The 20545-nt window shown below is 40.6% G+C and overlaps 1 protein-coding gene across 2 annotated transcripts in view; it reads left to right on the top strand.

Annotated features, from left to right (window-relative positions):
- The window catches only part of DHRSX (dehydrogenase/reductase X-linked), a 172170-nt gene extending 152193 nt beyond the window's left edge, over positions 1 to 19977 (top strand). For both annotated transcript variants that reach the window (XM_050904000.1, XM_050904007.1), the window contains one exon: positions 19516 to 19977. In XM_050904000.1, the coding sequence (XP_050759957.1) occupies positions 19516 to 19713 (198 nt within the window). In that variant the 3' untranslated portion in view covers positions 19714 to 19977. The remainder of the gene's footprint in view (positions 1 to 19515) is intronic.
- The last annotated feature ends 568 nt before the right edge of the window (positions 19978 to 20545 follow it).

The raw sequence follows: 20545 nt of genomic DNA, 5'->3' as shown, positions 1-20545 counted from the left end.
CTTGCCATATTTTTCTTATGGAGAAATTATACTGCACATTTTAAAATTTGAAAAAAAATATGTTTTCCTTTTTTTTTTAATTTTTTGTGGACTTTTTTATTTAAAATATGATGTGGTATTTTAGAGGAGGCAAAGCTGGGTTTTTGGTCTTTCTTGGGTGGATCTTTCAAATCAGAGCAAGAGACCTGCTGCAAACTACTGATCATGGATCCATTATGATAACTAAGAAGTGTTGATGCTCCAGATTACTGAGTTAAAGCTTTGCCCTCTGATATGAATGAGTGCCTAGATTTAAAAATAAATCCTTTGGATTATACCGAAAATTTGAACTGTCAAGAAATAAATGGTGTAGTGAACTGAAACATAGGTATCTTAAGCTGCCCTCAATTTAGCTGTATTTCAGTAATCTCTCATTCACCTTTCATTGCTGTCAGCAGCCTGTAGGGTTTCTTTTATATTTATGATGGAAATACCTGTCTATGAATCATGTCACTAGGATGTATGTGTTTTTGCCACTTCAAAGAATTAGTAAACAGCGCATAGTTTCTCTGGTGAGGAACACCGCATTGCTGGATCATTTGTACCAATAGATATTTCTTCATGTAAACAACTTTCTTGCATAAAAAATTCCTTATTGTCATGTGTGGTAGGTAGAAGGTACTTTTGTTAAGTAAATGCTTATAACTTCATTTCTTGTTTTTCCATATTTTCACTGTCAACATATATTTCTGTAAAACTTTTGTTGACAGTAGGTATTTATTAACAGGCTTTTGCAAGTATTTTCTTATTACAGTTACAAAGTGCCTTTATCATATTAAAATAGATGTATCTTAAATGCCTCTATGCAAATGCATGTAGCATGGGGAATAAACAAGAGAAGTCAGAGACGTGTGCACGCCTGCAGGGCTATGATCTTATTGGCATCACTGAGACGTGATGGGACGGCTGCTATGACTGGAGTGTTGGAATGGAAGGATACAGGCTCTTTAGGAAGGACAGGCAGGGGGGGACGAGGAGGGAGCGTTGCCCTCTATGTCAATGACCAGCTGGAGTGCATGGAGCTCTGCCTGGGGATGGATGAGGAGCTGACTGAGAGCTTATGGGTGAGGATTAAAGGGAGGGCAGGGACAGGGGACATTATAGTGGGGCTCTGCTACAGGCCACCTGACCAGGAAGACAGAGCGGATGAGGCCCTCTATAGACAGATAGGAGCAGCCTCACGTTCACAAGCCCTGGTCCTCATGGGGGACTTCAACCACCTCCATATCTGTTGGAGGGACAGCACAGCAGGGCATAAGGAATCCAGGAAGTTCCTGGAATGCATTGATGATAACTTCCTTCTCCAAGTGATAAAGGAGCCAACGAGAAGAGGTGCTATGCTGGACCTTGTTCTTGCCAACAAGGAGGGGCTGGTGGGGAATGTGAAGCTCAAGGGCAGCCTTTCCTACAGTGACCATGAAATGGTGGAGTTCAAGATCCTTAGGGCAGCAAGGAGGGCACACGGCAAGCTCGCTACCCTGGGCTTCAGGAGAGCAGACTTCAGCCTCTTCAGGGATCTGCTTGGTAGAGTACCATGGGATACAGCCCTGGAGGGAAGAGGGGCCCAAGCAAGCTGGTTAATATTCAAGGGTCACCTCCTCCAAGCTCAGGAAAGATGCATCCCAACAAAGAGGAAGTCAGACAAAAACGCCAGGAGGCCTGCGTGGATGAACAAGGAGCTCCTGGACAAACTCAAACACAAGAAGGAAGCCTACAGAGGGTGGAAGCAAGGACAGGTAGCCTGGGAGGAATACAGAGAAATTGTCTGAGCAGCCAGGGATCAGGTTAGGAAAGCTAAAGCCCTGATAGAATTAAATCTGTCCAGGGACGTCAAGGGCAACAAGAAAAGCTTCTGTAGATATGTCAGTTATAAAAGGAAGACTAGGGGAAATGTGGGCCCCCTCTGGAAGGAAACAGGAGACCTGGTTACCTGGGACATGGAGAAGGCTGAGGACCTCAATGACTTTTTTGCCTCAGTCTTGACCAGCAAGTGCTCCAGCCACACTGCCCAAGTCACAGAAGGCAAAGGCAGGGACTGGGAGAATGAAGAACTGAGCAACCTGGTCTAGTGGAAGGTGTCCCTGCCCATGGCAGGGGGGTTGGAACTACATGATCTTTAAGGTCCCTTCCAACCCAAACCATTCTATGATTCTATGATTCTGTGATCTAAAATGCAGGAGCCTGGTGTACCTTTCATATTTTGAAGTCCTTTTGCTAAAATCTGTGGAGACTAGATAATTTTCACGTTGAAATACCACTTACCTTCAAGTATAGAACTTTTTCATATACAAAATTATATAATAAAAAATATGATTTCCTTTTTAATCATATACTAAACAAAAATGTAGCCTACTGTAGCTTTGCAAGTTAAACGTATATTATTAAGTAGTTTTCAATAATATTCTTTCACTCTTGATTTCAATCACCTGCAATACCTAATAATTTTTAGGAAAGATAGATAAATGGCTCTAACAAAACGCAAAGCACTGAATATTTTGGAAGACTGCAAGATCCTTTTCTTTTGATCTGCTGTTTGTTATTGTCGCTGTAGATTATGGATGAGAACACCTGCAATTATCCTCTGGTTAATATACTTTTGAATTGGAAGAAAGGACAGAGCTATGGTGCAGTTGGCAAGTAGACAGCTAACCTCCATTGCAGGCATTTAAAACACCTCTTCAGTGGGGCTTCTTAATGATAAAATACGTAGGGCTGGCTTTTCTGACAACCCGTGGAACATGATAGATGATAGTAACCTTTTCTCTAAATTAAACGGAAAAACCAAGAGCCGGCACGGCAGTGTGCTCAGGGACACGAGCTTTGGGATAGCAGCTTCCTCTCCTGCTCCTCACCCCATAAATACATATTTTTATGTTTATTTTTAAATTATGTCAATATATTCAGGACTATATTCTCATGTCCATTTCGTTGAGCCTCCTTCACACTTTATAGTTTTGAAATAGTTATATTTGTACTTATTTAATGTAGCAGCAGTTAGCACAGGCCAGAGGACTGTCTAGATTTTATTTCTTTTTCTACACACAAGCTAACTCTATGAGTGTGAGCAACTCTCTACTACTTGCAAATGAGATGTATGCTGAGAAAATCTTCAGTCTCGTTTTGTAATTTCTCATACTTGCCTAAATAAAAGGAAAAAACCTCAAGTGAGCTTTTTTGAAATGAGTTTACATTTTCAGAGAAGAAGTTAAAAAGCATACTTGGCTTGAGCATCTATTTTTGCTTAGGAAAACATTTTCTGTAAGAACTTGTACCTCAGTTGTATTTTCTCTTCAAATTTCTCTTTGTGGCTATGGGGTTTTTTTTTCTGCTGTGGTCATCTACAGCTATTCGTAAATTCTTCATAATATTAATTTAGACTAGAAGAGGAATCTGCCTGATTTTTCAAGAATGAAACCGCTTTTCCTCATTTTATTATATAGTGATTAAAAAATACTGCTGTTTTCTTCTGCAGAACTGTAGCAAGACACCCAAATCTGGTTATTTCTAGTCACAGCTGGGTATTTATTCTTTTGAAAATCTCTCCCTCCTATCACATGCTGCTGGTAACTGTTGTCAGATGTTTGAGTAGTTGTGCTCTGATGGCAGGCGTGAAGTTGTCTCTTTGTTTTCTAAGCAAAGACCAGATGTTTGTTCTGCAGTAAGCAGACTGATCTGCAGTTAAAACCTAAAGTAAAGGTACATCATTTGAGGCTATAAACCAGCCACGTCTCAAGCCGCATGTGACTCAAAAAGAAAAATGTGAGAGCCAGAGGTAATCGGCTTCTTCACAGCCGTGTACATCTGGGGTATTTGTTTATGCAAGTGAAGAATGGATGGGTTATTCTCTCCCCTGTGTTAACAGAGGAGAATTCAGATTTGTGTCTTGGACTAGTTCATGCTTTTCCCTTGCTCTACACAGAGATGGCGATAAAAACAAGGCGAAGGGCTATATTTAGAGAATTAGGCCAATGGGAACTCATCAGTTCACTTTAGGAGCCAGAGATAAGTCTGTCTCCCTGGGAGACTTCAGCGAGCGTTGAGGTACACCACCTCCAGCTCCAGCCACCTCATGTCCTTCCAGTTACTCTGAGCAGTAAACCATTGCATGCCGAAAAAGAAACTGGGAAGACTTTAAAAATTTGAAGTCCTGCAGGGTTATAGTGGGCACGGGAGAGGTGAGGTCTTGATCATTTTGTGACTGACAATGTCTTATGCAAGAAAGAGCTTTGCACAGAGTCCCATGGCTACAGCCCTCTGGTAATAGTCATGCCACTGCTGACTGTTAGACTTATCCATCAGAAGTCTAGCTTTTGCATTTTATTCTAGTGTCTTTAATATATTCACACTAACCTTTAATATATTCACAGTATTACAGGCAGGAAAAATTACACTGGGATGAAGGAACAAAGGCAAATATTGCTGAAGAAATTTTAAATAATGTGCAGATCTCTTGTGGGCATTGATTCATGTGCTTCATGGTGTCAATAATTGTTTGTGAATTGCCACCATTTTTTTCCTCTGAACAGAGTATTACTCCTGAAATACAGTCGTTACCTATTGATTAGCTCTATAGTAATTTTCATGCATCAGTAGTTCCGATAAAAAAATAAGTAGCACTTATTTTACACCAATGTGTAAGATCCGTACATTGTTCATTAATAACTGAAAGGAGTCTTTAAAATATTTTTTTATTGCAGAGACCGCATTGACATTTTCAGTAGCCATAAGTCTCAGGATAAATGGAAAAAGTCTTAAGGGCTTTTTTTTTTTCTGTTGTTTTTTTTTTTTTTTTTGATGGAGGAGTTGTAAATGTTCTGCTGTCTCTGTCCAGGGCTGCAATAAGAGGGACATATTTGTCACTGTTCAGTGCTAATGTAATTTCCTGTTTTTCCTACTGTATGACTCTCCTTTTAATCCCAATTGTCGGTAATGTGCTATTTTTTGATTAAATGATGAGACCTGAGATTCAGCAAGGAGAAAATAATTAAAAGTATTTGTTTCACAGACTGTCAGCAGCTATTAGGGATTAAACAAATATAAATTAAGTTTTTTTTTTCCCGAGCCATATTACAGACTTTGCAAAGTTCACAAACAATTGTAATCCTCTTTTATTGAACACAGATTTAAAAGTAAAGATCAGTTATGTTTTGGTCACTAAGGAGTTTATATAATTGGTAAAACCCAAACATTTAGATTATTTTTATGTAAAAAGTGTGCTGCTTGGGAAATTCTTGCTTCTCGATTGTGGCTCCCTTACAGAGCTCAGGGACTGAAAACTAGCCACATCAGCTCAGCAGACGTTTGCAGAGCAAAGGGAGCTTTGCAGCTCATCCCTCCAGCCGCAGAAGCGCTCATGCCCCGGGAAGGGCCGAGCAGCGGCAGGGATTGTGGCTGATGCTGGTGGCCTCCGTGCCCTGAGACCGGCCCCGCTTGCACTCCTTCCCCGCAGCCCCCCGCATCCAGCAATGCAGCATGCTGTCACACCACTGTTTCGATGCCCCTTGCGATTTTGCTGCAAGAGGAGCCTTGTTTTCTGCCCTGCTGTAAGGGCTTGGCACTGCTTGTGGACCCACCATTTCTCCTGTCTTCTCAGATTGGGCTGGGTCAATGTATTGACAAGGTTTCACCTAATATTTCCCTCTTCTTTCTCTACTATCAAAAGGCTTGGGCTTGTTCCTTTGTTTGCTCCAGAGATGGTAAGAGCCATCTGCCCCAAGAGCTCATGCTTTGAAGGCTGCTCTCTACCCCTTTATGGTTTCCGAAGGGCCTTGGTGACACGGATGGGTGATCCGAGGAGGGCAAGTGTCAGTGCTGTGCTGGGAACCCTCCTACCCCGAGCCCCTGAGGGGACCCTCCTCCACATGGCATGTGGGCTGTAAAAAGGGATCTGACCCAACGGGGCAAGTGCCCAGCATGCTGAGGTAGAAGCCACACTCGGTGAGGTTGCACTGAGGGCCTGGCAAGAGACATTTAGGAATTTAGGAGGAAAAGGGAATGAAGAAGAGCTGGGACTATCTGCGAGATTGTCGTGAGACATGATGAAAGGGCAGGCGGAGAAATGGGTGAAAGTTTAGACTGCAGACATGCTTTGCATACCACCTAGAGAAACGGAGTCCTAATCTTGATTGGAACAATTCAATTCCTCTGTAAAGTACATATTAAATAACAATAGGCGGCTGCAGAGCTGTGCAGACTTGCAGGTGAAGACTAGAATTTTAAGCAAGCTGCCGGGCGGGCGGGAGAGGCGGTGGGGAGAGCTGGGACAGGTGGTCTGTGCTTGCGTTAAAGCCTCTGCTCAGACCTCAGCCTGTATTTTTACAAGTTAAAAGGAGTTACTAAACCGCAGCACAGTTCTGCATTAATTCAACTGGAATTTTTCCCGGGAAGCAGAAGTTTAATCATCTGGAGCATTGCTGTTTGCAGTGTATCACCGCGAGCGAGCAAGCAGGGAGGGCTCATTGATCGGACTCTCAGGGCAAACAGACGTGTGTGGCAAAATGGCATTACCAAAGAGCGTAGTTCAATACGAGCTCCCAAACAAAGCGAATTATTTCGGCACCAGATGAGTCCGTAACATGTGTTTATCGAACCACAAAACCTCACAGTATTTGTTTCCCATTCTAAACAATTGCTCTAACCTTTTAGTCAAAAAGCTCTATGAATACAAGTGCAACAGAAACTCTCCTGGGGCACTTAATAAAAAGAAAAGGTTAATTCTCACTGTGTTATTTTGGCTATTGATAGTTCTGCAAGTGTAAGTCTCTGGGTCATAGCTACCTATGCCCGTAATCAGTCCAGTATCAAAACCCCAGTCAGAAGCTCTCTGCAGAGACAGGAGCTACCTGAAAAAGAAATAAAAGGCATATGAAGATTTTCAGGAAGATTGTTGGGATTTTTAACATTCTTGCCCCACAACTTCTTTTTTTCCTTTTTTTTTTTTTTTTTAAATAGCAGATTGGGGAAAGACTTTGGGTGTGGAAGGGATTAAATGTTTTTCTCCTTTCCAGTTTTTCATTGTCCTCCTTCAGGTAATGGGATCTGACCATTCACTATGGATCTCATTTTTGGAACTCGAACCAATCCTTCCTGTGACACAAGCCAGGACAGTTGATTTAGTCATTCACACAGGACTGGGGTATACCGTGTCACCTGTACAGCAACATAGCACTTCTGCTGTGACTTCTGTTTTCCAGCAAGGGAAAGAGGAACATGGGGAGGACCACATCTGTCACCAAATCCAGTCCTGGCCTTTGCAGGGGAGACATTTTTCACAAATTAATCGCTCCATCTACTACCTTAATGAAGGTTTACAAAACACCTTAGAAATAAGCCTGGATATTAAAATTAACAGCTTCAGTGGACAGTAAATCTGGGTCTTGCTACTTACTAGTACTTAATAATTTTCAGTACATCCCACTTCCCTGCTTTCCTTTATCTGTTCCACTGGCAAGAACTGCCACCTTTGTTTTTCTCTCTCTGCCCCCTTGCAAATTAGAAACATTATGACCTCTCCTCAGGCTAACATCCCTCTCTGCACTACGAGTACCAACCTGTCCTTCTTTCAGACCGTGTAGCTGATTAAATATGATGAGTTTAAACTCACGAGTAATTGTTTTCAAGATGGAAGTTTTTTCCGTCCGTTTCAGACCTTGGGAAGCATTTGTGCGGCTGAGGGTTTGCATGTTTGCTCTCTCTATAATGAGCTCTGCGGTAAAAGACATGATGCCTCACATCTTGTCTGACGTAATTCTAGAAACATGACTAATCTCATTGAAATCAATGGCACTATTTGCCTGTCTAAAGTTAGACATGTTCTTTGGGGCTCTTCTGAATTGAAGCCATCGATAGGTTCCTTGGTGGACAGTAAAGAGCCCTGGGGTTGACTGATTTAAACAAAAGTATTTAAGTTACAGAGCTTAAACTCACTTTTAGTCTACACAATAAAAAGCTTGATTTGAATAATAAGATTCAGTCCTCCTTTGCATTTGCATTTTTAGTTATTTTGTTAAAATGAGGTTGATTCTGGTGGGTTAGTAAGCATTCAGATATGTTGATTTGCAACTGAATATAGCCTTTGCCTTTAAATTTAGTACTTCTCTCGGGTAACCAAGAGGATAAGCTACACAGACAGCTCCATAATCGTATGGTTTCAGAATCTATCTGTGATTTTATGACTTTAGCATTCTGTTGTGATAGAATATGGGAAACGGTAGTTTTGTTTACAAGATGACTAATTTTTTTCTTTATTTTTTTTACAAGCTGCTTTCAGATGAAATATGGCTTTAGTTAAAATGAAGAGAACTGTCATTTTTAAAGAGTTTTATTACTTAAACAGAAATACCTTGAACTTATTGGGCACATTTTTCCCATCAAAACCAAGGATGTATAGTCTGTAATTACTGACTTGAACTAACTAATTCTGTTTACTGTATCTCTCAGAAAGATAGGATTAGAAAATCTGAGCCACTCTCACCTATTTCTATTCTTTCACTAAAATAACTATAGAAAATTAGTCTACTCTTCTTGTTTTCTGTCTTTGGAGCATGTCACTAGGGACAGACCTAAATTACCCCCCTTGTTTATATCTTTTTGGTTTATTGTTCAAGATTAAATGCTGAAATTGCCAGCAACTGGAATTATAGGAAACATAAATTTGCAGAATAAGATTCCTTCCCTCCCCACCACTTTTATCTGTCTTCGAGTTTGGGCTTTCTCCTCTCAACTTGGGGAATATTGCAAAACTATAATTTAAACACAATAACTATATAGAAAACAGAAACCCAGACGATTTGGGGCATGGACAGTGCTAAGTGGTATTTGGCTATCTGCTTGGAAGTTCCTCCTTCCAGCCAGCACAGCCTCTGCAGGACTATCATGTTTCAGTCCTGCAGAAAGGCTCGCAGTCAGCGAAAGGGAAGAGGAGATGAAGGCTGAGACCCAGGGGGAGAATAAGCACTGCAAGGTGATGTCTCTTTTTCCATGCAGGAGCTTTGTGTGGAGCAGACCCATCAGCAGGACGTGTTGCAGCCCAGCTAGCATGCCGCTGCAACGTAGACGTGAGAAATTTGGGGGAAAGTGTATTTTTGCTTTCATCTCTCCCATCTTCCCAGGTGTATTTTCATCTTGCGTGCTATTAATGCAGAGATGTAGCACCCTGTAGTCATTTTGGGTTAGTTTGTGAGCTTTACTATTTCTGGTCCCCATCTTTGTTAGCACAGGCACATGGGCTGCCTGAGTCTTGGAGGAGACATGTCCTTTGCTCACCTTACCTGGTGATCCAGGAAGGGATTTGCACCTTCTCACCTGAGCCGTCTGGTTTCAGCAAGTGCCTTCAGCGGGCAGGTGAGAAACCTGGGCTGGCAGCCAGCCTCTCCCAGCCCCACCGCCCGGCTAAGCCCATGGGTGGAAATAGCCCCGCTGCTGTTTGGGGTGCAAAACGGGGGTTGTAGCATTTTGAAACAGAAGAGGCTGCGAAATAGCCACTGGCCTAAGTAATTTTGGGTTATTTCGTTTTGTCTATGTTCTGTATGGTCTTTATGCTTTTTGATCTCATCGTGGTTCATAAAGGTTTTCTATATTGTGGTTATCTTTTAAGTATTTAGGAGTTCCATGCCTGTCCTGAGTATTTATAAGCATTAAAAAAATTAACAGTCCTCATAAGAAAGTTGTGAAGTTGGAGATATAAGTGTCAGTTTCCATTTTCTGAGAAGGGAAAACAAGATATATGGGCAAAGTGACTTGTCAAGTGTTAAACAGTAAGTAAAAGAGTAGAGATGATGGTAGGGTGCTACAAGTCAGAAGTGGCTGTATATCTTATGCCTGAAGTCTTGTGTTTTCATCAAAAGCTGGCAAAGACATTTCACTTTGCATGAGCAGGTAGATAATAAAATAAATTGTTCAGAGGTATATGCACTCAGGAGCATCCTCTTCAGCACTTAGAGCCTTGCTGTGTCTCCTGCTCTCTGGGGCATGTAAAAATGAAGCTACCATTTCAAATGTAAACACTTCTGTGTGCTTTGCTGTGTTGTTTCATTTCGATTGCCAAAATCTGGCATCATTTGAAAGAATTCAGCAAACGAAAGATGACCCACGTACTGGTATAAGATAATGCATTAGAGAATGAAACTTCTAAAGCTTTCATGGTTGGTTGTTGTTTTAAGTCCTCTTTAATTTTGATCCATTCACATTTTGAATCATATTTAAATTTTGTTTTCAACTAAAAAATTGGGCATATGTTATTAAACGATGCAGATGTTCCAGCCACTACCTATCAAAGAGGTTGCTTCTCTAAGAGCTTTGTTGGAGGGAGGAGTAGTCTTATGCTCTTATTCATATTTCTCAGATAGTAATAGTTCAAAACTCAGTAGAATTAAAGCCTTGCATAGTTAATAAAAATAACAGGATGATTCTTTAGCGTATATCTAGCATGAATACTAAGCTGTAATTAAGTATTCTTACTTAATGATAGATCAGTGTACGTCTTGGAATGAAGAAGATTATATTGAATTGCTCACATGATACTGTAATTATGGCCATAGAGCTGGTAGTAAACAAATAAATTGTGTATTTTCCTTTACAAACACAGAAAAGGAGTAACAGCCTAGTGCACAAGGCATCAGGATTAGGATTTAGGAGGCTCATTCTTTCCTTATCTCTTCTCCTGACTTGCGCATTTGCTTCAGTAAATCACTTTTCCTGTCTGTGAATAGAGGTGTTGCAGAAAATCCCAGATTATGTGAAGATACCCAGGGCAATTCTGAGTGATTTAAGTCAGGCATCCTCAGCAATAGGTAGCTGCGGGACATCACCTGGTTTGCAGAGGGCCGGTTAACCAGAGTGCCATGCTCCCAGAAGAGGCTCCAGCATTTTGTGAAGTACGTGTACTCTCTCGACTCTCTCCTCCTGTTATTGCCTGCCTTATTTCCTAGAGACTGGATGTTCTTCCAGCAAGTGACTGTCTCTGGCTGGATGTTTATGCAATGTCTGGGGCAGCAGGCTCCTATCTATCAAATTTTGCATACTGTTACTGAGCTGAGTGAAGTAACAAGTGTAATGTAATTTGAGTGGCTGCAGCGATATGTCAGTTCTGACTTTGAATACATCGCTGTCTGCTGCAAAGCAAGCTTAGGGATCAACCTTCAGGCAAAGTAATCTTCCTCAATGCACTTGACGAAAGGAACAAAGGACTCAGTTATGATTAATGACTCTGACCCAAAGTTTCAAGTCCCTGCTCAAATTCAGTCATGTAAAGTTGGGTTCTTGTTTCCATTTTGAAAATTGCTTAAAACTAAACATTGTTCTTCTAGTTCTCCATTTCAACAGCTTAGAAAATGCGAAGTATGGATCCACAAACACTCCTGCTCAAATCACTGAGGTTATATTGCACTTCTAAGTGAGAGAGATTCAGTTTGAAGTTAAAAGACAAGTAAATTTATTTTTGCGGTATCTGCAAGTGAGTTCACTGTTGAAGCTGCTATTTGAAGTCAATGGAGATCTCTTCAGTATGGCCCAGAAAGCTGGCCAGCCAACAGGGGCTTCCTTCAGCTGCCTGATAACATAGGCATCTGATGCCATTTGAGATGACCCATGATGTCCTGCTTAGTCTGAAGCAGCTGCTTTGGAAGAGGAGAGTTCAGAGCCATGGCCACTGTCTTCCTCAGTAAACCTTTGCTCATGTTTTGAGTCTGACGGAAGAGCCATCCCAGGGCTTCAGAGTAGAGCTGCTTGGCGATTTTCCAGCAAAACAGATTTCTCAGAAGGCATTGCTCTAACACAAAACAAAGTGAAACCTTCCACCGTTGACGCCATCAAAAGATTCATGGGAAATCAGGCATTCAAGGCTGTGTGCCTGCCTGCTCCTTGAGCTCCCTGAGCAACAGGCTGACCCTGGCAGTCTTTTGGGGACAGTTCCTTTCTTCTGCAGTCTACTTTGTCTACAGGCTTCCCAGCCACTGGGGGCTGATATGAAGATGAGGTAGGGCTTCCCAGGCTCTCTGTGTGCCTGGATTTTTTTGAAAGATCTTTCCAGAAAATTTGGTTTCAATAGAAAGGGAAGGAGAGATTCAGGATTTGATACTCCTTTTGTGTCTGTTTGCTAGCTATCTCTGCTTCTGTTCTTTACAGTGTCTTGTGCTAGGATGCTCAGGGAAAAGCTTCTCTTTTTCCAGAATAGGCATGAATTATTCATATTATAAAAGCTCCTTTCCTTCAACATTTTGGTATTTTTTTAGTTTGAAAATTGCCTTGTGTTCTTAATTCATCAATGTTTCATCTTTTATTATATATTCATATCTTTGATTCAGAAATTATTTCTCTGTAGCCACAACATTGTCAGGAGAAAGGCTTCACATTTTAACTCAGACATTTCTGTTTGTAGCTGCTGTCTTATTTAAAGATGAAATGTAAAGAATTTTATTATGGAGTGAATTTATTAAAGAATTCTCTCTGCCGTGAGTTGGAGATTGAAGAGAAATTAATTTGATGGTGCTGACTGGGTCTCTAGGGAGAACGGTACATTCAATAAAACATCTCTATCTCTTTCTGGTCTATAATCAAGGCAGAAATTGGATAGAAAGAGAATAATAGTGAGCTACATAGGAAAGAACAGGAGGAGAGAGAGAACGCAGATGGAAACCAGGGCTTTTCAGTGAAGGCAGAGATGTCTGAAAAGCTGTGCTGCCAGACCTCTCTGGCAGCTTTGGCTTCCTAGGGATCTGACAGTTGGTCCTGGCCACCAGTCTCACCAGGACTTAGTCAGCTGTTGCAACCTTATTGATCAAAGGTTGCTGAACGCGTCCTTACACTTGCGTCATTTCCTTTCTAGCCTTTGTTTTCATACTCAGTGTTTCAACTGATTACTTTTTGGCTGAAATTTTCAAAGCAACAATCACGTTAGGAGGTCTAGACGTAGCAGAAGTTACACAACAAACATTGAGCACACGTAGCCCATGTCTTCACCAGGAGGCTGTGACACTAGAGCAGCTGTTATTTCACCTCGGAGTCTTGCACCCGTAAGTAACCTGGTTTTGAAATGATTCAGTAGTTCACAGATCATAGTAATCAGTGCTCCCTGGAACACAGGTAATTTGTTTCTCACAAGTTTGTTTGCTTTAATATTCATGGGAATGCAATCCCAGCTACTCCATTTCTGACAGTTTTCAAACTATTCTCTGTTGCGGTGGCTTCATGTTTGCCTTTGTTCTTGAGAGTCAAGCAGTGCGTTAAGGGTGACTGGGTGTCACCCCTCCATTAGCTGCCAGCAAGTAGATGAAAGACTTTGCTGTACCAAGTAACAGTAATTTAATGTTCTCATTCTTGTTGCTAAGCCCCACTGTGCATATGTGTAGTACTGTTCAGGGATCCCAGATGACCTTTGTCTTTCCTGAAGAAAGACAGAAAAGGCAGAAAACTCTGTATAAACAGAGTTTTCCAGTCTAGAAGCGAGTCCATAAAATACTAACAACTGCAAAACATTACCAGCACAATGAATGCTGGTAAAAGTAAAGGAATGCTGGCAAAAGTGCCTGAGTACCCAGGCCCAGAAGATGGCCTGTTCAGTGCTTGCTGTGTCTTCCTAGCTGGAACCTGAGAAATGTGTCGCTAGCCAGAGACATGTCTTCTTTTTACCTGAGCCAGGAATGGCCTGGTGGAAATTCACCCATTTTAAAAAGCGAGGCCACAGAGCAAACACCCTGAACCCGCGTGCCAAAAAAACCCCTGACTGCTACTTTAACTCATCAGCCCATGAGTAGATTTCCCATATGACCTGAAAAGTGCATGACATAATGGATGTGAGTACATGAGGTAGGACCACCATTATAAAACCAGTGTCTATGAGTGTTCCTACAGCAGTCTACTTCATATTGCTCTTGAAGGGTGTTCCACCAATACTTAATGTATTCTACATCACAAATTTTATGGATAAATGTGTTTTAACACGTTCTTCTTCAGCGTTAAGACATTTGCCAGCATACCAGGCCGTCCTTGGTGCACATCTGCCTGTTTGGTCCCTCATTTGTGTCCCTCAAAATGCAACTGCAATGTCAGTCATTGAGTCTGCCAGCTGCTTCCTGCTCTCCATCCTCTTTGCCCAACCTTCTCTCCTACCATCTCTCAAGATGGGAGCATCCTGAAGTCATAAGATACAAACCAAGTACAATGAGCTGATTGACTGGGGTGAGGGGAAGCTATTCCAGAGTAAGTACTCCTCTGATACCAAGGGTTGTATCACTACTGCTTTTTCAATCATATTGCCAACTCTGTCAACCAATATAATTTGAAGTATATGCATGTCGTCCATTCAAACTGTTTGTCATAGTGTTTAAGACACATAGCAAGGTTCTCACTGTTTGCTGGTAGTTACTGAAAATGGTACTGGGAAAATGAATGGATTGCAGAAGAGGAATTATAGGAGCTTATTAGTTTTGTTTCCTGTCCAATTTTCTGTGGTTTCCAATGGACATACCATACTGTCTGCCCAGGACTCTGAGCTATGAATTCAGGTGGAGATGGAACTGGATGAGTACATGGATTAACAAGGAGAGCACCACGAAGCCATCACGTATAACTGATGCAGACAAACAATTTCCAGAAAGTTAAGCTGTTGCGTCTGTCGTAGACAAATGAAAAGGATGTGACATTTCATGGTGACCTGGCTGTAGGGACTGACTGTTGTCAGCTAACACATTTTGCGAGCATTAGCGCCTAATATTGACAAGATTATATGGCATTTAAAAATGCATTAATCAAAATGTATTAACAGGCATGTCTTAAAAATACAAAACTAAAACACAAACCCTCTTAGTACATGTCCCAGTTTTCATAGAACAGAATATTCCATTTCATGCTGAGGGAAAATTATTCTATGTTGATGACTTACTATTGATGAATATTTAAAAAAAGAAATATCAAAGCTTCTGTAAAAAAACATCTTTTCCTTTGGGAATAGATAGTGCCAAAATAATGTCATTTTGTGTATATAGACGGCATTATGCTTAAATAAGCTGGTCACATGCTATCTTTTCTCTCCTTCTTCCACAGCCTACCCATGTAATGAGCAATACAAAGATATGTAATTTCAATCAGACCTTTATTTACTGTTGAAGGGATACTGCAAACAAATAGTTAATTGCAAAAGAAAGTAAAAGTAAAATATGTGAACAATACTGTAACAAGCAAAAGGAATTGCAGTTGCAGAATTTCATTAGGAAGAAGTTAAGCAGAAATCAGTTTTACTTGGATATTACAAAGGTATTAATTACAGTTGCTTGGATACTAATAATATAATAATTTGTAAACAAAAATCCAATTTAAAAAAAGTTCGGCACACATAAGTTGGTAACTGAAGAGTGAAGAAGCATCGTGCAATTTATAGGAATCCCTCTTGTCCTAGGACAAGTCCAGCCAATTCATGAACAAGATGTTACTGATGCTATATGTATGTATATTATTCTGTTACTGTTTGGGTTCTTTTAAAATTCTGGCAATGTGTAGAGTATCCTCCCCTGTGATTTGAATGATGCTTATTATTACTGCCTGTCTACCTGCAACTTTTGGTATAATACTTCAGAGTCCCAAAGACGGGAGCTTGTTCCTGTTTCTACAGAGCATTGTGACAAACATCCTGGAGTTTATAGATTTCTTTTTTTTTTTTTGGTGATTTCTCTGGCCTGTTGTCAGGTGCTGTCCTTCCTAGAAGGCCGTTGGCATCAAAGGATGGGTCAGATGGTTGCTTTGACAGTAGTCTCCTGCTTGCGGTCATTTTCTTTTCCAAGGCCTTTATGGTTCCTCCTCATCTTTTGATGGGCTATCATGTGGTAAAAGGAGAGCTATGAGGCTCCCAGGAGAGTTGGCAACCAGGAGTGAGGCTGCCACTGCTGGAACAATTCATCCTGCTCCCTGTCCAAATACTCATGAATTGCTTCAGTGGTTGCAACCTGCTGCCAGCTTCTTCCTTCCTAAGAGGTCCTCAGGTGCTGGTACACGGGCAGGACGTGTGTGCATGTGTCTGTGTGTCTGTGTGTGTTGCAGTTGATCTATGGGTGTGTAGCAGATCCAACACTTTGGGAAAGAGTCTTGACTGTGTGTGGGCAGGTGGATGTACAGTGCTTTCATGGTAGGTATGGGCATGATCCAGAGGTGGAATCACAGCATGTGCTTTTCTTGCAGCCTCTCAAAACAGGTAGGTTATCCACCCAGCCGGAAAGCCAGGGCACTCCTGGTGTAGGGTTTCCTTTTTGCTTTCATTAAAACAGAAAACATGCCAAAACAATGAAGACATCCTCAAGTAAGGGAACATTAAAGCTTTCAGCATTAATTAAGCACTCAGAAGATGGGATAAGACAATTAATTAATCATATATATGCAACTCTGCTCCCTGTTGCACTGGAAAAATTGTTTTCCTTTAACTTAAATTATTATACACTAATTGCTTAATGCATTATAGTATTTTTTTTCCTTAAGTGTTTAGATAATCGCTTTTAGCAACAGGTGATAGAAACTAAATAGGAATTTTGCATAGAATATTCTACTCAGCATATTAGATATGGCAGACAGGATGAAAAACAAAATAATCTTGTGAAAAGTTACACAAGCTGACCTTAATGGATGGTGACAATGTCACTGTGCTTATAGACTGGTCACAGTGTGGCCATGTAAGCACATTTATTATTGTCTGAGCCTGTTCAATGTTTTCTTTGTATTGAAGAATAGGAAACAATTTGCTATATAAAATGGTTTGGTAAAGGTCTACAAAGGCTGCATGAATAAAACCAACAACTGACTTTCAACTCGTACATAGCTTTTATTTAAAATATTTGATATTATTTGGAATGGAATGGAATGGAATGGAATGGAATAGAATAGAATAGAATAGCCTGTTTCAGTTGGAAGGGACCTACAATGATTATCTCATCCAAATGCCTGACCAATTCAGGGCTGACCAAAAGTTGAAGCATGTTATTAAGGGCATTGTCCAAATGCCTATTAAACACTGACAGGCTTGGGCATCGACCGCCTCTCTAAGAAGCCTCTTCCAGTGTTTGACCACCCTCTCAGTATAGATCCCCTCTGGTGGGGAGCTTACCTGACATATCATCAAAAAATAAAAATCTTGATAAATCTTGCATATCCTGGGACACCCTTCCTGTTCAATCAGCAAAGGCACATGGTACTTCTGATGCTGTAGGAAGATCCATACAGACCAGTCTCTGAGGCTGTAGCGAGCCCTGCTCATAAGAACATAATCACACAAATTCCACCCACAGACAATTTTTTTAAAGCATTTTAGTTTTGAGCTGTTGTCATTAAGATTTGGGAGTCATCGACATTGACATTTATACTTGTTTGTGGTGGAGAGCTGTTGAACTCAGGAACATAACGTCCAGTGAACCATCGCATGAAGTAATGGTTTATCTGTGTCACTAAATTTTTAAGTAAAGAACAGCAGTACGTTAAAAAACTTCTGGTTTCTCTCTGTCATCCAGAATAAGTTGTATAAAATATGAATGCTTGTATTCATCATTGTTCTGCTACTTTACAGTATTAAGATATTTTGTATCGCATCATAGCTGATCATGATAGTAGTCACTATGTGAGCACGTGGACTTCAACTTTTTGGAGTCATCCTGATCCTGCAAAGAATTATGCATGCACATAGCTTTATGTTGTTTACATAATCTACTGGATGTGAATAGCACTATTTTCCATAAGATAAAGAAGGGTGAAGAAGTAGTAGCAGAGTACTAAACTAAGGTAAATAAGCACTTTGTAAGTGTTTCTAGATAGTATCTCACAGTACAGTAATCTTAAAAAATAAAAAATATTCCAGCAGTTACCTGGACCCAACTTTTTTTAACGTACTGACTGATATTTTGCTGAGAGAACAGCCCATTGGATGGCTGAGTTATCATGTTATTTCATTTAGTCGTATTTGGAAAAGCATATGCTGTCCTTGTGTGGTGACTGATAGTAAAAGCTGGCTATTTTGTGGCCATTGAAGGAAAGTATGGTGGTATTACCGCTCTTTGCAGCCTGTAGTAGTTTTTCCTTCAGCTTGAACACCTTTGATCAAGGGCTTGGCATGGAGTGGAGCATTTGTATTGGAACCAGCGGAGCTCTGTGCATGACAGTACCTCAGTAGGGCACGTTTCTTCTTCAGCAGTTCGCTTTTTGGGGAGTGTGCCTGTGGTCACGCAGGGAATATGTTTCCCTCACAGATACTGAGGGTGCTCTGCCCGGGCGGCAGCTGGAGAGGTTGTGGTTTGGGTAACCTTGTCTTACTGTGTGATTGCGTGACATGGCTCTAACTTATTTGTAAATGAGACCAAATGCCAGATGCATCAGATAAATTAATTATTTCTAATAAGTTGTGTTGTATTTATTGCACAGTGAGAAAACAGAGTAGTTATTTCTTTTTAAAATATCAGAACCTTGTCACAAAAAGCTTCAAATGACTTAGATTTATATATTTTTTAAATAAGGCACTGAGTAACCTATTCAATACTGTCTCATTCATCAAGTGAGTTCTTCAGGAAAAGACATCCTGTCAGGTGCAGCAGACAAAGCTATGAGCAGCATTGGTACTGTTAATGACTCAGGGAATGACTGCAAGGATTGTAAAATGATACATTATTATCTAGCAGGCATTGATCATAATTATAGCACTGATAAAGACAAAACATATCAAATGTTGTGTTTTAAATATGCCCTTCAATGAAAGAAAAAGAATGCCATTGAAATAATTTCAGTGATAGCTGTGTGATCCTTCTGAATGCAAAATGGAAATGTTTTGCATATCCTCGGGATGAAAGGAGTTATCACTCTAAGCTATTCACTTATTAATTTTCATTTAATGCTCATGGTATATCAAACATTATAGATCTTTCACCATTTTGCTTTATGACATTGCAGAACCCTGATAACTATGCTCTGTGTAAAATGTAATTCCCTGGTTTACCTGCCTGCTCGGATTGAACTGCGGAATCTTAATTTGCTGTCGTGGTTTCCATGATCCTTTGCTCATGTCGTATTGTTGTTACAATGAACACATTGCGCATACAGCATAGCCTTCCTCTTCTTAAGGCAGAGTACAGACCCTTTTATCCTTGCAAAATGAATAATTAAACTAGGATTTATATTTGTGTTTGCTTTTGCGTTTATTAGCTCTAACTGTGAAAACTAAATCAATTATTTTGTATGCTCCATCTGACTAGCTCTTGAAAAAATGGACCAGAGTTTTCCATATATCTGTTCTGTGGCTTTAACCCATCTCAAAATAACACTGTTGTAGAAATGGACTGTACTCTGCCGATTGAATAGGTGGCATTTTTATCATTACCAGCTTGAGGTTTGCATAAGGACCACAAGTGTGATGCAAAACTAGGGAAGCTGATTGTCACTGGTAAGGTCCTATGGTGTAATGTAGTTCTTCTATTGTACCTGCCTCACCTGAAATTGTTTTTTTTTTTGTTTCTGCAGACTCCAGAGGAAGGAGCCTCTACAACCATCTATGCAGCAGTATCGCCCGAGATGGAAGGAGCTGGCGGCTGCTACCTTTACAATGAGGAAAGGACAAAATCGGCTGACATAGCATATGATGAGGAGCTGCAGAGAAGGCTCTGGACAGAAAGCTGCAAGATGGTTGGGATTTCTGATGAATCCAGCAGAGTTCCCTAGAAGAAGCCACTTCCAGCTTGGTAAATGAAATGCATTGACGAGCATCTTAGGTGAATTCTTGCAGCATCAGTCATCATCCTGGAAATCACTGTTCAGTCCCAAAGGCAAACATGAACAGCTCTGTACTTCACTTGAACCCCTAGTCTGCTAGGGTGTGGGGGGAATATTCCCACAGAAAGATGTAGTGGTTGGTTTTAAATCTAACCATCAGTTTTGTAAATCATGATGTTTCAGTCTGTGATTAAAATACAATCTTTAACCTTGTGCAGAGTTGAGTTTTCATTTTTCGTTCAACAAAAAAAAAGACTTTCCCTGGTAGGTGGGTTGCGTCTGTGGCATGTTGAACTTAAGCCACCTTTGTACATATGACTTACTCTTTTTTAATCAGTTTTAAAAGTTGCAGCTTTTTTTCCTTAAGCTTCATTAATCTTTAAGACACTTTATAATGAATGTCAGCTTGTTCTAATGCAGACATTTGGCATTCATGATCATTATGTTGTTGCTATCATAATGTTAGTTTTATATGTCAGTTTTTATCCAGAGGTATTAACTGAAGGCCAGAACCAAAAAAAGGTAAATAAATAAGGTCTTCAGACAGGATATTGAATTCAGTTGTTTTCAGTTTGAGTTCAGCTCTCCTTTAAAGGCGAGCCATAAGAACGAGGAAGGGATCAAACATAAGAATGGCGACACTGGTTTTGGCAGAGGATGCAGTTGGCCCCTTGTCTTGGCAGTGGGCTAAGATTACTTGTGCCCTTTTCTCCTGAACCTGTGTAAACTTGCTTCCACAACTTCTTGCATTTTCTTTGGCAAGGAGATTCACTTATCTACT

Source organism: Gymnogyps californianus, chromosome 1 (genome assembly GCF_018139145.2).
Source record: "Gymnogyps californianus isolate 813 chromosome 1, ASM1813914v2, whole genome shotgun sequence".
In the NCBI taxonomy this organism is placed as follows: Eukaryota; Metazoa; Chordata; class Aves; order Accipitriformes; family Cathartidae; genus Gymnogyps; species Gymnogyps californianus.
Note: the sequence above shows the minus strand (reverse complement) of the source record. Positions and strands in the feature narration are given on the sequence as shown.